Source organism: Mixophyes fleayi, chromosome 6 (assembly GCF_038048845.1).
Source record: "Mixophyes fleayi isolate aMixFle1 chromosome 6, aMixFle1.hap1, whole genome shotgun sequence".
Taxonomy (NCBI): Eukaryota; Metazoa; Chordata; class Amphibia; order Anura; family Limnodynastidae; genus Mixophyes; species Mixophyes fleayi.
This window is the reverse complement of record NC_134407.1, coordinates 166,751,583-166,768,608: the sequence shown is the minus strand read 5'-3', so window position 1 is coordinate 166,768,608 and position 17,026 is coordinate 166,751,583. Positions and strand designations below refer to the sequence as shown.

General features: G+C 41.1%; 1 protein-coding gene across 1 annotated transcript in view; it reads right to left on the bottom strand.

Annotated features, from left to right (window-relative positions):
• The window catches only part of RAPGEFL1 (Rap guanine nucleotide exchange factor like 1), a 47,068-nt gene extending 33,534 nt beyond the window's left edge, over positions 1 to 13,534 (bottom strand). Inside the window, exons 1-4 of the mRNA XM_075177111.1 lie at positions 11,738 to 13,534; positions 3,232 to 3,310; positions 1,549 to 1,699; positions 919 to 1,016 (exon numbers count right to left, since the gene is read on the bottom strand). Coding sequence (XP_075033212.1) covers positions 919 to 1,016; positions 1,549 to 1,699; positions 3,232 to 3,310; positions 11,738 to 12,128 — 719 coding nt within the window. The 5' untranslated portion in view covers positions 12,129 to 13,534. The remainder of the gene's footprint in view (positions 1 to 918; positions 1,017 to 1,548; positions 1,700 to 3,231; positions 3,311 to 11,737) is intronic.
• Positions 13,535 to 17,026: the final 3,492 nt, after the last annotated feature.

The window sequence follows — 17,026 nt, the reverse complement described above, 5'->3', positions numbered from 1 at the left end:
TTATTGTACAGTACTATAAAGTGTGGATTTAGTCCGCACACTCAAATTTGTCAAATGTATTGAAAGGTGCATCACCACTGTGACTAACTTGACAAAATATTGGACAAGAATGCAGGAGTATGTATACTTTAGACCAGTGGATCCCAAACTTTTTCAGTTTAAGGCACCCTTAGGGTCTCCATAATTTTTTCAAGGCACCCCTAAGCCAAAATAATTACCAAGTAGTCCCTCGCTTACCACTGGCCCTGGCCAAAGCATCCCAGTGAGATCGCCGAGGCACCCCAGGGAGCCTAGGCACACAGTTTGGGAACCACTGCTTCAGACACTAAGGGGTAGATTCAATAAGCTGCGTTGTTCGCGGCCCGCGCATTATTACCATTACTACGGTAATTTAATGGTAATAATGCGCGGGCCGAGTAGTTCTAAAGAACAATGCGGCTAATTGGATCTACCTCTAAAGGGTAAATTTATCAAACTGTGAGTTTCCGGCGGGTTTGAAAAGTGGAGATTCCAGTTATTTATTTAGTACATTCTGCAAAATGATAGCTAGAATCTGATTGGTTGCTATAGGCAACATCTCCACTTTTCAAACACACTGGAAACTCGCAGCTTGATAAATATTTACCTAAATACGTACTAATCCCAATAACATACACTTGTGTATTAGATTCTATATGAATTGTGATTGCGAATTTCCATCTACCATGACAAGGTGGCTTCACTCAAATGAGCAGTGTAAGTTGAATTACTGCATCCAGGTAAATTTTAAGTACAATGTGGGAAAAGGCAGCGTAAATCAGGGAAATGAGCCCATTGAAATACATTAGGAAATGAGGGTACTATGGAAAAAAAATGATAAAAACTGAAAATATATAAAATCAGGACATGTTAATGCGGATTCCAATGTATCTAGTTTACCTAAGTTCAGCTGTCTCCACCAATCGATGTAACCTAATGACATTTCCCTCGAGCTGTGGAAGGTTTGGAGCATCCCGCATCACCAAGACATAGAAATCCTGCAAGGCAACAAGGTAATTTTCTCTTTAGGGATCCCAGAGTCTCAAGATTACCTGTCTCCTGCCTACAGTGGAGGCGTCCATTTTGTGAGTAGTTTGTACACCATGAGAATGATAGGATTCATATTGGTTAAGCCCACAAAATGGCTGCCTCCACTCTGCGAAGACAACAGGTACACTATAATATAGACTGCGTCCTGTGACAGTAGTTATGCCTGGTGATAGTGTGGTTTATGACATTGTGACTGAATATATTTTATAGCAGTGTATGATCCTGTGTCCTTCTGTACAGGGAGAGTGTGTAAACTTGTACCATTATGTCCAGTAGTCTCTGGCTTTGTAACCAGAAATACAGATGTATGTGTCCCTTTGACCTTATGTACACTATAGCAATGTGTGCCCCTGTCCCATTATATCATGTAGTATAGGACTGAAGTACAGCAGTGAGTGACCCGTAGTGCAGTGGTACTCTGCTCATGTGAGGAATTCTGTATCTCCTCCAACAACACTCTTCTCTGTGGTCACCTCTCACCTTGATTAATTGGAAGCTCCTCTCCTCTTCTTGCAAGGAATCCTTGTATGTGTCCAGGAGATGTAAAAGAGCGCAGAGCACGGCCTGCTTCTTCTGCAGAGCATCGCTTCCTTCCCATGTTGGAGAAGTATGCCGGCTGCAGCCGCAGAAAGTGTTCATATTAAGGGAAATTATGCCAAACAAACATGAGAGGAAAACTAAGGCAGTAATATCTATCTATCTAAGCACACAGAGCGAGTACAGTATTTACAACTTCTGTGAAGTGGATTGAAATTTATTTCACACAGTAATCAATGTTTCGGCCTGCGGCTTGTTATATGTGGCCTAATGCCTCAGACATGTCACTGGTTTCTAGTGAACAGGCAGACTGCATTGTCAGGAATATTAGTACAGCCCACAAAATGACATGCCCCACTGTGTGTGGGCCACTGGTACACTTTGATGAACCAAGCTGGTGGTGTCAGCTGCACTCCTGTCGTTTAAGGAACAGTCCACCGTTGCGGACATTTGATTTTCTTTAGAAATTATATACATGTAAAACACTTGCAACTTTGGTTTGATAAACTCTCTAGCAGAGTATATTTAACAGCATCTTCAAATACCAAGACCCTGCCCAATACTCTACTCGAGGGACAGGCAGGATCTGAGAGCACTCCCCAAATTATTTTCCTTCAGAGTAGACAAGTATGTGTTAAGCCTGGCCCAACACAGTGTTAATATACCCAGCTGTCCTAAAAACTACAATAAATTTCAGAATGACTTCCTTCTCTGCTGATGCCTAGCTTGCTGTTGCCTTGCAATGGCTAAAAAAGCAGGTTTGTCCAACTGTAGGCGGGTGGGGCACATGAATGTGTCCATGGCTTTTTTTTTTTTAGCCCCCACCATCCATAACTTACGCCATAGACCCTACTATATGACAGAATACATAGGGCCTGAGCTATTAAAGAGAGCAAAGCTTAAACAAGGAATAAATGTGCACCTTGGTAAAACCATGTTGCATTGGAGGGGGAGGTAAATTTAAAATGTGGGGACAGATTTATAGTTGGGGTAGGGCATGTCCTAGATCAACTTTAAGCTTCAGTGTAAAAATAAAGAGATCACGTATTTGTGTGCTAAATGACAAAACAAACAGTATTTAACTTATGTGCAAAATAATTAAATAATTTGCACCCCTTGCATTGTTACATGGTTTTGTCTAGGAGCAAATTTACTCCTTTTTTTTGCTTTGCTCTCCTTAATGGCCCACAGTTGTCAACTATCACTAATATTCAGGGACACTGCCAGGTTTAAAATATTTGTCCCAGGCAATGTCTATGTTTATTTAGTGCCAACCAGCTGCATTCTATAGTTTATCGTTTCTGCATGGTAGATGCAATTTTTCCTTGACAGTCTTATTCCCAGAGCTTTACAAGTAAATAATTATTGAGGAGGCTCATTTAAGATACCAAAAAGTCACATTCAGTAAACATGCTGAAGATTGTAGTGTTCCAACGTTCTAGAAGTTAGTGCATCTAATTATGTGCGGTACTATCTCAGCAACACAGAGTCCCTGGACATTATTTTGTAATACTGCAGACTTGTTACATGTGTTTAGGCCACAAGCACATAGACATAACATTGATATATGTTTTTTTTCAATTAAGTACATGGATAGCAGAGTATAGACGACCACTGAAAGGATATTACTGTTGTAACTGGACCAGGAGTTCTTCCGTAGGTAGAAATAAGGTGTGGGTGAGTATAAAATCGTCCAACGCTAACTCTGATGGAGGAGGGAAGAAGAACGAGAGAAGGAAAAGTTTATTGCAATGTACAAGTCCTGTGCAACCTCCCATATCGCACCTTCAGTTATGAAATACAAAAATATGCAACTATAGTATGTGCCCTGCCCTGTCTTACTGTGCAAAGAGAAGGCACACCAAATTACCCATATAAATATACAACACTATGTCTGCCTGTTGTAAACAAGAAATTAACACCTGTAGGCAGAGGATCAAAAATCCTCCTACATTATATAACAAGTAATGGTGTCCAGTCATGATAACCTGCATTCAGGAGATCACTACAGATTACATGGAAACCCAGCACTGTCTGATTCTGTTCTGATATTCTGCAGCGAGATCACTCCACGTTATACAGAAGCCCAACTCTGCCTCTCCCTGTACTGATAATCTTCAGTGAGATCACTCCACATTATATAGAAACATAACGTTGTCTAACCCTGTACTAATAATCTGCAGCCAGATCACTCCACATTATATAGAAACATAACATTATTAGTACAGGGTTAGACAATCTGCAGCCAGATCACTCCACATTATATAGAAACATAACATTGTCTAACCCTGTACTAATAATCTGCAGTAAAATCACTCCACATTATATAGAAACATAACGTTGTCTAACTCTGTACAAATAATCTGCAGCCAGATCACTCCACATTATATAGAAACATAACATTGTCTAACCCTGTCCTAATAATCTGCAGCCAGATCACTCCACATTATATAGAAACATAACATTGTCTAACCCTGTACTAATAATCTGCAGCCAGATCACTCCACATTATATAGAAACATAACATTGTCTAACTCTGTACTAATAATCTGCAGCCAGATCACCCACATTATATAGAAACATAACATTGTCTAACCCTGTCCTGATAATCTGCAGTCAGGAGATCACTGTACATTATATAGAAATCCAGCACTGTCTGATCCTATCCTGGTAATCTGCAGTCAGGATATCACTGTACATTAAAGAAACATAACGTTGTCTAACCCTGTACTAATAATCTGCAGCGAGATCACTCCACATTATATAGAAACATAACATTGTCTAACCCTGTCCTGATAATCTGCAGCCAGATCACTCCACATTATATAGAAACATAACATTGTCTAACCCTGTACTAATAATCTGCAGCCAGATCACTCCACATTATATAGAAACATAACATTGTATAACCCTGTACTAATAATCTGCAGCCAGATCACTCCACATTATATAGAAACATAACATTGTCTAACCCTGTCCTGATAATCTGCAGCCAGATCACCCACATTATATAGAAACATAACATTGTCTAACCCTGTACTAATAATCTGCAGCCAGATCACCCACATTATATAGAAACATAACATTGTCTAACCCTGTCCTGATAATCTGCAGTCAGGAGATCACTGTACATTATATAGAAATCCAGCACTGTCTGATCCTGTCCTGGTAATCTACAGTCAGGATATCACTGTACATTAAAGAAACATAACATTGTCTAACCCTGTACTAATAATCTGCAGCCAGATCACACCACATTATATAGAAACATAACATTGTCTAACCCTGTACTAATAATCTGCAGTCAGGAGATCACTGTACATTATATAGAAATCCAGCAGTGTCTGATCCTGCCCTGGTAATCTACACTGCAGGGGTGGGCAAACCTGTCCTCAAGGGCCATATCCCGTTCATGTTTTTAGGATTTCTGTCTGTAGAAACAGGTGGGATAATTACTGACCCAGCCAAATAGATTAACTCAGTTGTACATGATTAAAGAAATCCTAAAAACATGAACTGGATATGGCCCTTGAGGACAGGTTTGCCCACCCCTGAATAAAATCACTTGTTATTATATGAAAAACCCAGCATGCTCCTATTCTGTCCTGATAATCTGCAGTCAGGAGATAACTCCACATTATACAGAAACATTGTCTCAGATACTTAATATGTAATTTTACTCTGTTAGAGCGATATAATAAAATATATGTAAGTTAAACAGTCATCCGGTACCAACTTCAAAATATTGCAGATCTATTGACAAGAAAAGGTTAAATCTCTCTCTCCCATGTGCTTCTGGGCGAGCAAACACAGCGAGAGTCCTGGCTGCCCACGCACCTTATTAGTAAGAGAATAGGACAGACCCACAGTACTATGCCTCACATTTCTGCACCAGTAAAGGCCATAATAATAGCTCAGTACTGCAAGTGCCAACATGAAAATTGGGGTAAACCATATAATTAACCCTGTACAATAAAAACTAGTTGTACACTTGCAAACAAACCTGTCTAAAAATGCCTGCACTGTAACTTATTGATGCTGGTATTAAGGGAATTTGACTCAATGAAACATGCAGCTACATCTCAATATATACAGTTTTAAAAGGAATAGTCAGCTTGGCTTATTAAGTGGCAGGGTAAGAATTTGGGGGAGGGGATGCTCATGCCATCTTCAAGACTTATTGCAACCTGGTGTGCAATCTGTTCTAGAACCACAGTAAATGTGTAGAGTTGCCAAGCCTGGTATCAGTGGTATGTTTAGTCCTAGATGTACCAGGATTTGCATTAGTGTAAATATTGAGAATTCCAGGCACGTATCTACCAATGTGAGGTTAGCTAAATATACCAGATCTGGGTGTATAGGATCAAAATCACTGATAATATGTGACTGCTACCGAGCATGAGAGGATAAGGAATCTTGGATCCAATACTTGTGCTGCTGAGAAAGAGGAGCAGCTACTTAACATGAAAGATAATATATATAGGCACCTTTGCAAAAAATGTAAATATTGTGTTGCAATGTTGTGTGAGAGTTTAAAAAGGTCTCTCTGGATGGATGGAACTTAAGTAATTGAGGGAAATCATGCTGTAGGTTCTAGTGATTTATCGTTAAACACACTGGACCTCATTTAGAGCCAGACGCAAAGTCCGTTTAAGAAGTGTAGAAGTGGGAGTGTGCCGCAGCTTGGTAGGGTATTATGAGTGGCAAGCAACTCCAGTTGCGGTCCACTCTTAATACCCTATTGAGCTTAGAGCAGTTTCTGCAGCTAGCTAACGCTTGCGCCACCTAATTCCTGCCGCACAGCTTTAGCCCTGTTTTGACGTGTGTTGCGTCTGCGCCTCACTGCGACTAGGATGTATTTACATGGTCACACCTTTACAATTCCGCGTTCCTCCCATTCTCTCGTAGTGAGACGCAAGCTGTCGCAAGTGTTAATTGCGTCCAAGATGCAGGAGGATTCGGTGCTTTCTGCACATGCGTGGTAGTGTTTTTTGGTTGGATGCGCCTAAAATGGACTTTGCGTCCAACTCTAAACGAGGTCCACTATGAGCAGAGCTTGACAACATTATTTTTTTGCAGGACTCTCCACCTCTTTAAATGATTGCAAAAGTTGCATCCCACCAAAAGAAACACACAAAACAATTAGTGCAAGAACAGCAGTGTCAATCTTACAATTAATAAAGCAATAAATAGAAAAAACATATATATATATATATATATATATATATATATATATATCAGAGACCTGATGATATAACCCTCACATGTTCAACCTACGGCTCTCTCCAGTAACACAGAGCCATTAGAGATTTACCCTATCAAGAAGTATTGTGCCGTTTGTCAGCTGTAGTGGGAAGACAAACCCCCAAAATAATGTGACCCCAGAAAGGAGCTCGACTAACAGGTCAGATAATACACCATGTAAGGCACAAAAGTCCTTACTGAATCATACACTGTAACCACTAGAATTCCACTAAATACCAGTTACTTAATTATACATAGAAGAGACAAATGTATTTGGTATCAGAGTGAAAACCCCTGTTCAGCCTACACCTACCTAGCATCTTTCATCAAGCCAGTCACACAGAGCTCATAATTATTTATATCAGGGATGGAAAACATAAGACCCAAGGTTGGCCTAGTGACCAAAAAACATGTTATTAGGAAAAAAACATGACTTTACCATGGCAGCACTGCTTGTCTGATAACCAGACAGTTGTCTGAATGTGGACAGAAGGACCAAACACAGCACTGGAGACCACTGTGTAGCTTCCCAACTGAGTGGCTGAAGTGATGGACCCCTTTATTTTGCAGTAGCAGCCAAACAAGTCTGCCACACAGATCACAACTGCACAGGGAACACTTCCTATAAAAAGCCTCATGTAAATGAGGTACAAAACCCCTACCATGATTAAATTGTAATTCACAATAAACTCAGGAGGCAGTGGTCCATTTCAGAAAATCGACAACAAATGATAATGTATTTTTATTATATTGTACTTTTTTTGTGCAATATGTTTTAATTAGTGGAACAAAAAAATTAACAATATAACAGATAGTGCTAACATAAGATATATCAAAAATCATGTATCAGAGATGTAGGGTATCTTGGTTATAATAAGAGTCACAAGATCAAACTACGAATATGAAGATTCTGAAAACAGTTGTTTCAAAAGTAAGCAATCTCAAAAACATGGAAAAAAACAAAATGCTACCACTGAATTATAGAAACACTACTATTCCTTATTAAATTAACACATTTATAATATATTTACCTAAAAAAATGGTAAGATGAGAATGGGGGAAGGGGGGAGATGGAAGGATAAGGAATGACGATGGGAAAAGGGAGTCTTAGGAATTAACCGTCCAGCCTTTAGTAACTTTGGCTAAACAGGGTAAAGTATGTTGGCAAGAAATGCGGGATTAAAAAGGTTTTTCATTTTATATCTTAATAAATAGCCTTTATTTAATTAAAGTAATATATTTCTCTGTGTCTTGGAACTCTAACCAGCTAATTCAAATAGCACTATAATCTTCAAAATAGCCAGAGGATGAAGGGATCAAGTTACCCATATTTCTTAGTGTTGGAGGAGGAGGATCTCCAATGTGTACTGTAGTTTTTAAAATAATCTTTACAACCCTCATTACAAGTGCATTGGTGTGAACAAGATGGTGCAATGGAAAAATTGAGGACAAGCATACCTGACTTAACTAAGCAAACAGGTGCACAGACTCACATCCATAACTTAGATGGGTACTAGTCTTGACACCACTGGAAAAGCCAATTATACAAGTCTACTGTACCAGATGAAGCACCACCAACCTAGTCAGTCACAGAAGACCTAGATGTGATTTCCATGTATCAGATACAGCATCCCTAGCTTAGCTAGTCACACAAGTATCAGACTCAGGATCCCTGACTTAGCCAGTCGTAAGTACCAGACTCAGCATCCCTGACTTAGCCAGTCGTATGTACCAGACTCAGCATCCCTAACTTAGCCGGTCGTATGTACCAGACTCAGCATCCCTGACTTAGCCGGTCGTATGTACCAGACTCAGCATCCCTGACTTAGCCGGTCGTATGTACCAGACTCAGCATCCCTGACTTAGCCGGTCGTATGTACCAGACTCAGCATCCCTGACTTAGCCGGTCGTATGTACCAGACTCAGCATCCCTGACTTAGCCGGTCGTATGTACCAGACTCAGCATCCCTGACTTAGCCGGTCGTCTGTACCAGACTCAGCATCCCTGACTTAGCCAGTCGTATGTACCAGACTCAGAATCCCTGACTTAGCCGGTCGTATGTACCAGACTCAGCATCCCTGACTTAGCCAGTCGTATGTACCAGACTCAGCATCCTTGACGTAGCCAGTCGTGTGTACCAGACTCAGCATCCCTGACTTAGCCAATCGTATGTACCAGACTCAGCATCTCTGATTTAGCCAGTCGTATGTACCAGACTCAGCATCCATGACGTAGCCAGTCGTGTGTACCAGACTCAGCATCCCTGACTTAGCCAGTCGTGTGTACCAGACTCAGCATCCCTGACTTAGCCAGTCGTATGTACCAGACTCAGCATCCCTGACTTAGCCAGTCGTGTGTACCAGACTCAGCATCCCTGACTTAGCCAGTCGTGTGTACCAGACTCAGCATCCCTGACTTAGCCAGTCGTCTGTACCAGACTCAGCATCCCTGACTTAACCAGTCGTCTGTACCAGACTCAGAATCCCTGACTTAGCCGGTCGTATGTACCAGACTCAGCATCCCTGACTTAGCCAGTCGTATCTACCAGACTCAGCATCCCTGACTTAGCCAGTCGTGTGTACCAGACTCAGCATCCCTGACTTAGCCAGTCGTATCTACCAGACTCAGCATCCCTGACTTAGCCAGTCGTGTGTACCAGACTCAGCATCCCTGACTTAGCCAGTCGTCTGTACCATATTCAGCATCCCTGACTTAGCCAGTCGTCTGTACCAGACTCAGCATCCCTGACTTAGCCAGTCATATATATCTATCCAACCCAGCCAGTCATATATATGTATCCGACCCAGAATTCCTAACTTAGCCAGTCATATATATGTATCCGACCCAGAATTCCTAACTTAGCCAGTCATATATATGTATCAGACGTGTAATCCCTAACTAAGCAAGTTATACATGTACCAGACTCAGCATCCCATATTTAGTCACTCATATATTTGTATATAAAGCTTCCCCGACTTAGCCAGTCATATATATGTATCAGAATCAGCATTCCTAACAGCCAACCTACATATGTATCAGACTCAGTATAGTATGGGTATCAAGGATGATAATACTAATCTAAGCATAGCTACAAGCAGTGGGTTTCATATTATTTACTTGTCAAGGCAGACAATAACATTTGCACAGAGACTTAGGGCTAGATTTACTAAAAGGCGTTTTGATGAAATCTCCAGTTTCCGGATATAGAAATGGCCAATCTGCCAATAAAGCGGCTAAAAACCACTACATAGAGCCCCCCTATTATAATAATACAATAATATTGCTCCCTTAGTAAAATGACAAATAAAATTTGCCCCTGTATGTTAATTATACATTAGTTTGCCCCCTAATAAATAATGATTGCTCGCATAAAGTATAAGTCAATGGTACCTCCTTTTATGTTCTGAATGGCAAGATAGCTCAAATAGCATATCCGAGCTATCAAGCCAATCAGAAGCAAGCATAAAAAAATAAATCTCTTTTCTATGGCGGTTTTGACTAAACCACCAGCGGTTTAGATGTTTTCAATCCGCCACACATCGCCAGGCATTTTACATCACAGCCTTAAACTGTCCTCTAGTTTGTGACCAATCTATGGTCTAATCTACACCTTAGGCCTGGTAAAATTGGATTTTCAAGTGCTAGGATCAGAATTAGCCTAACAGTCCTTAGCTATTTCCATATTGTTAATGTTATAGGTTTCTGTACCAGTATTTCAGTACCTTTTTGTATTTGTCAGGCTTAATATACCTAATGCAACCAGTTGTCATTCTAGCACTATGTCAAACTCTGTACCCTTATCTGATAAGTGTCCATTTTGTAACTAGTTAGTACAGCATATATTGTTAGCCAAACTATTGTCAGATGTGAAAACTTCATCACATCTGGAGAAGTTAACCAGAGCTGTGTGGGCTCTAACACATCTTGGTGACATGAGGATATCTATGATTAGTGTCCTACCCCCCAACCTTGTAACTGTTCATGCTTCATGTTAGTGATGTTATGCATTATATCACTACCATAAGTAATCATGGAAACAGGAAACAAAACACCCATTCGCTGTTCTCATATCCATCTGTCTTGGGCCCCATAATGCATGGGCTACTTTATAGACAATAAAAACAGGTATGGTTATGTGCACACATGTGGTTTTTCTATTATTAAAATAACACATTTTAAACCATAATGTTTCCATTTATTTTACTCTTTGTTAAAAAACAAAATGGATTGTTCCTTTCTTACATTAAATTTCCGGATGTAAGATGCATGTCAAAGAGGAGAGAAAATACATACTCTGCATTTTTTGAACCATTGGCCTATACTCAATGTCAACAAAAAGGAAAAAAACTGCAGCAAGTGGCTTTTTTAAAACTGGCCAAAGACAAGTGGGAAAAGGCACTAGAACAGTCTATGGGCATTTATTGCTATTTTTCATCATAACATAATATTGTTAACTTTTTAGGCCCATTTTTTTAAATAAATATATATATATATATATATATATATATATATATATATATATATATGCCACAGGGAAAAAACACCCATGTGCCTGGTCCCTATCAGTGTTATATATTATGCAATTTACATGTATAATATCTGCATATGACTAAATTAAAAACAAGTAGCAAGTAGCATAGACCATATTAGTGTTAGTTACAACATAAATAAAGGATATGTCAGTACCTCTTGATCACCTGTTCACTAGTATTTGAGATGTCAAGAAAGTTTCAGACTCCAGTATTGGAAAAGACAGATTTCATAGCATGGGCATGATATATTGTTGATGCCAACCTTAACAATGCCAGCCTTTGATTTCTTGGCATCCCCAGTGGTACCTCCAACCATATAATAATGCTACTTCACCAGCCTTAACCCTTTACTTACCAGCTGCATCACTCAGTCTAGGGGCAGTCAGTAACTGGTCCAGTACCCTTCCAAGGAGGGCCTCCGAAGTATCTGGGGCAAATAGCGGCCCAGGAGGTGTAAGTGTCCATCCACCAGACCCTGGTGGTGGCGTGAGAGGTTCTGAAGGGGAAAGTTCATCAGATGAAAAAGAGAGGGGAGAACGCAGTCCATCTGGCAGCTCCAAGCAGTCATGAGAAGGTTGGGGATCTCCAGGTGGTTCTTCCTCACATCTTTCCCCACCAGAGGAGTCTCCTGGGGTATCCCTCAGAAAGGAGGGCAAAATTTTGGAAACACTTTGCCTCCGATGTAGGTGTCGAGGACCTGAGAGATGGGAGCTCTGCTTCTTTAAGAATTTCTCCAAGGGCTTCATGGTTTGAGGGAGCAAGGTGGAAAATGGAAAGAAGAGGGGGCTGAGCCCCCCAAAAGAATAAGGCACTAGTTGAAAGAAGGTTTACAGGGCTATAGAAAGCAAAATATTAACACAGCACAAATAAAAATGGGGTATTTTTTACAAATACAATGAGGTGCTGACTTTAGGGAATGTACCTGCTCTGTTAAATCAATGCACGTTGAAAATTATGGAACACCCAAGCCCCCATAAAAAAAAATAACTGATAATCAGATTATCAAAAATATAGAAAAAGGGGAAACGTTTAGACAGGATAACTGTCAGGAATGGTGAGGCTGGAGATACCTGCTTCTCTTACCAAAAACAGAGCAAGGTCAGGACCCTTCAGTTGTCACAGGAATGGGCCCATGCTAAGGAGTGAAATATAAGAGGCTAGTAAAAAATTAAGTGGGGGCAATTAAAGAAAGGGGAAATGTGTTTGTTATGTGGAGCAGTGTTACTCCCTGGGGAGGATTAGGGGGCTGTCTCGTTGGATGCAGGAGATGACTGCCCTCTCACACACTGCCCATGTCTGCAGGTGCCAGACGCTCTCCGCACTGGAAGATAGACAGCACCTGCCTTTACCGCTGCAGTCTCTGCACTATCCTCCCGTATGTTCAGCTGTCTCCGGCTCCATGGACTGCGATCGTACGTAGCCTCTGCTGTCTCACAACGCAGCCAGCTCTGATGGTGTCTGCTCTCTCCTGGCCGTCTGTCTGATTGTCACCTGCCAGCGGACAGCTCCCTCTCCTCTTCCACACACTGTCTCCCTCTTTTCTCTCCTGTCTGCCCCTCTTTCCTTGCCCCCTCCTCCTTTGTTCCCCCACTGCTTTCCTTTGCCTCTTTGCTAGCTTCTCAGAGGAGGGAGGGAGAGAGGCAGTGGGAGGGGGTGTTAGGGGGGATGCTTAATTAAAAGCTGTGAAACTGACAGCACAGAAGCCGATTTGTGTGATCCACCGGCGTGTGAAATAAAATGTTATATATGTGCAATGAGTGGTTGTATGTGTGCAGTGTGGGGGGCGTGTGTCGTACCCTAGCTTTTGAGGAGGGTCTCCCTGTAAAGAGGAGGAGGGTCCCACAGTGATGAGAGGTCCCTGGATGTGTGGGGGAGGCAGGGACAGTCACTGCGTGCATGCGTCTGTCCCTCCCTTCTCTCTGCTGCCTCGATCTCTTCCCTCCCTTTATATTTACCTGTCCCTCTGCTTCCTCCTCAGCGTGTTCCTGTGCACCTCTCCTCCAGCACAAGGTGCCCCCACACTGGTCTCACAATCTTTATCCTCCCCAGTCCCCATGTACAAACATCTCAGATCTCCCACTTCCCTCTCACTCTCACCACTTCATCATTAACCAAATGTCTATTTTTAGTCCTCTTAATTGTATTCCTCTTAATCCAATTCTAGTCTATTTCACGTCTCCAATTTATATTTATTTTATCCAGCCCTTTGCCACAATGTTAGAGTCCCCAGACATTTACCTTCCCCCCTATAACTCCTGATTGACTCCCCTGTTTTTTTTCCTACCCCCTCTTCCGCCTTCTATTCTCCATTCTATCACCTCTCAGTATTATTTCACTGTATCATCCCCACTTCACCTCTATAATTTGTATGTCTTCCCCTGGCTTTCTCATTCCCTCCTACACTGCCATCTCCACTTCTTTCTGTTCCCCTCCCCCTATCCCAAGTCCAGGTATAGTGTGAATCACCTTATCGCACAAACACGTAGGTTCCTACTATTTATTGTGTGGGGTAACTTGGGCTGCACAGTCCTCCGGGGTGAATTGTTTGGGGACTGTGGTGGAATCAACGTCGTGAAATGGTTTTCTTACTTGTATAGGGGATGTAGGAATTGTTTGTATTTAAATGAGACATTAGGACGAGTGCTAGAAAACTACAGTAACAGGGTATGTGGACTGTAGGAGAATTAGTCAAAACGTGTGATATTAAAGGAGTACTAGGAGTAGTTATGAGGAAAGGTTATATAGAGTAATAAGAGACATTATAAAGAGTGGTTATATGGAGTAATAGAAAGAATGATATGGACAGATTATATGGAGTAATAGGAGACATTATGAAGAGAGGTTATATGGAGTAATAGGAGGAGTTATTGGAAGAGATTATATGGCGTAATAAGGTATTATGAGGAGAGGTTATATGGAGTAAAAAGAGGCATTATGGGGAGAGGTTATATGGAGTAATAGGATGAGTTATGGGGAGGTTATATGGAGTAATAAGAGGAGATATAGGGGCAGGTTATATGGAGTAATAGAAAGAGTTATGGGGAGAGATCAAGGTCGGATTTACCACTAGGCAATTGCCTAGTGCCCAGCGGTCCCCAGAGGGCCCTCCCAGGGCCGGCGGTGAGACCAACCTTTAAAAATGGGCTGCTACTTATGGGCCAGTGCTATGTGCTTGCCCCCCTGGGCTAAAGTCTGCAAGTCAGCCCCTGAATAGGGGTATATGTTATGCTAAAAACTATAATGCTATGGATTTTTTCAGGGAGGGGGCCCCAAACCAGTATCTTGCCTAGGGCCCCATGAGGTCTAAATCCGGCTCTGGGAGAGATTATATGGAGTAATAGAAGGAGTTATGGGAAGAGATTATATGGAGTAATAAGAGGCATTATGAAGAGAGGTTATATGAAGTAATAAGAGGCATTATGAGGAGAGGTTATATGGAGTAATAAGGCATTATGGGGAGAGGTTATATGGAGTAATAGAATGAGTCATGGAGAGAGGTTATATGGAGTAATAAGAGGAGATATAGGAACAGGTTATATGAAGTAATAGGAGGAGATATAAGGAGAGGTTATATGAAGTAATAGGAAGAGTTATGGGTTGAGATTATATGGAGTAATAGGAGGAGTTATGGGAAGAGATTATATGGAGTAATAAAAGGCATGATATGGAGAGGTTATATGTAGTAATAGGAGAAGGAATGGGGAGGTTATAAGGAGTAATAAGGAGTTATAGGGAGAACATACGCAAAGTAATAGAAGGAGTTATAGGGAGAGGTTATATGGAGTAATAGCCGTTTTAAGGTATAAATTGTGTGGTGTAATGGGAGGAGTTATATTTAGGGTCTGCGTGGAATAACATGAGCAGTTGCAAGAAGGATTTAATTACATAATAAAAAATAAATGAGAGATAATCTCTCATTTATGATGGTACTAAGAAATCATGTAATAGTAATCAAGTTATGTATTAGGCATTATATACATTTAAAGGAGAAATATGAAGGACAAATAGAAATAATTAGGTAATTACTGAATAAGTAGTAAATGTTGGCTAACGGACAGATTATAGATGGGTGAACACTGAAAAGGGGCCACACAATTAAAAAAACGGCTTGCCCTACTGCCACAAAACATTGGGGAGGGGTGACTGTGAGGACCAATAAGAAGCTGAAAAAAATCCCTGTTTGCAACTTCCTATTGTTCGCGCAGTCAAACTCAATAGGCAGTTCAGCCGTTGCTGCGCATGCAGCCTAAGGAGCTATGAATGCATAGAATAAGAAGGAGCTTGCAGATTTTTATTGGTCACCAACCCTTAAGCAACATGTACAGCACCAGAAAAACTGTAGCATTGGGAGCAACTTTACCTGGGGCCCCCAGAAATCTTAATCAGGCCCTGGAGGAAAGCAGGTTTGAATAGAAAATAGACTTGTACAATAAGGTTATAAAGCCTGAAGTAAAACGTTCAATATGCGCTGTGATGCCATAAAGACTCATCACTGGCTCTGTGGGTGCATGAACATGCCCAATATTTTTGTTGCCACTAACCCTATCTATGCATGCATACTATAAGGATCATACAAAGTTATGTACATAAAGTGCATTTTATATAGGATATATAGCCCTGACTGTAGAATGTAAGCTGCTACAGGCAGGGTCATGTTCTACCTCACATGACTCTTGCTGTATTTGGGAGTGCTATGTTGTTTACCCATGGAATCTTGTACCTGACATTGCCATCCAGCATAATTGTATTGATTTATTAGTAATTATGCTTATTGTATTCATGTATGTCATATCTGTAATGGTTGTCTGGCGCTATGGAATCTGTTGAGCCCTATAAATAAAAACTGGAGATGATGATGACGACTGTAAATTATAAGAATATTATAAGCCACGAGTAGTTCTGTGACTATATAAATGCAAAAGGCCCCTGGCTAATGCTTCTATACAGCTAATCAAAATCAGAGGTCACTTCTATTAAGGGGGAGATTCAATTAAATGTGAAGTGTCTCCGGAAAGTCAGCGACACACCTCGCAGCGGAGATTTGTACCGTAATTGTCAGCAATGTGTGCAGCGCCATGTCCATGTGCCACATTGCCGCCAACTGAATCTTTCCCTAAAAGTGACCATTTACAGCATTCCCTATAAAACATGACATTTCCTGATAAACACTGACGTGAGAATTAAGCTTTTTATAGATATTATTTACAGGAGTTTATATGCAAAGACCACATGTGTATTATATCATTGCTTACATGACCACTGGGTGGTGGGTAGCTTGGTTTACTTCTATTCTAGAGAGGATATCTTATTTTACTTCTACTGATAAAAGCAATATGGCAGTAGAATACCATATAGCATACTTCCCAACTGTCCCAATTTAGGCGTGACAATCCCGATTGGAGACCTCTATCCTGCCATCCCGATCAGGACAGGTTTGTGGGTGGGAAATTTGGGACATATGTCTCATTCATACCTCGCAACATTTAGAATCCCGAAAGCAGGAGAAAAGAAGCCCTGTCACGTTGTGACAAAACACAACCCACAAACCTGGTGCGCACTGCAATGAAGGGGTTTGGAGAAGAGCATGTGGCAGCCTAGCACTTCAAAAGCACTAGGTATACTCCTAGGTATGTGGTCATGTCCC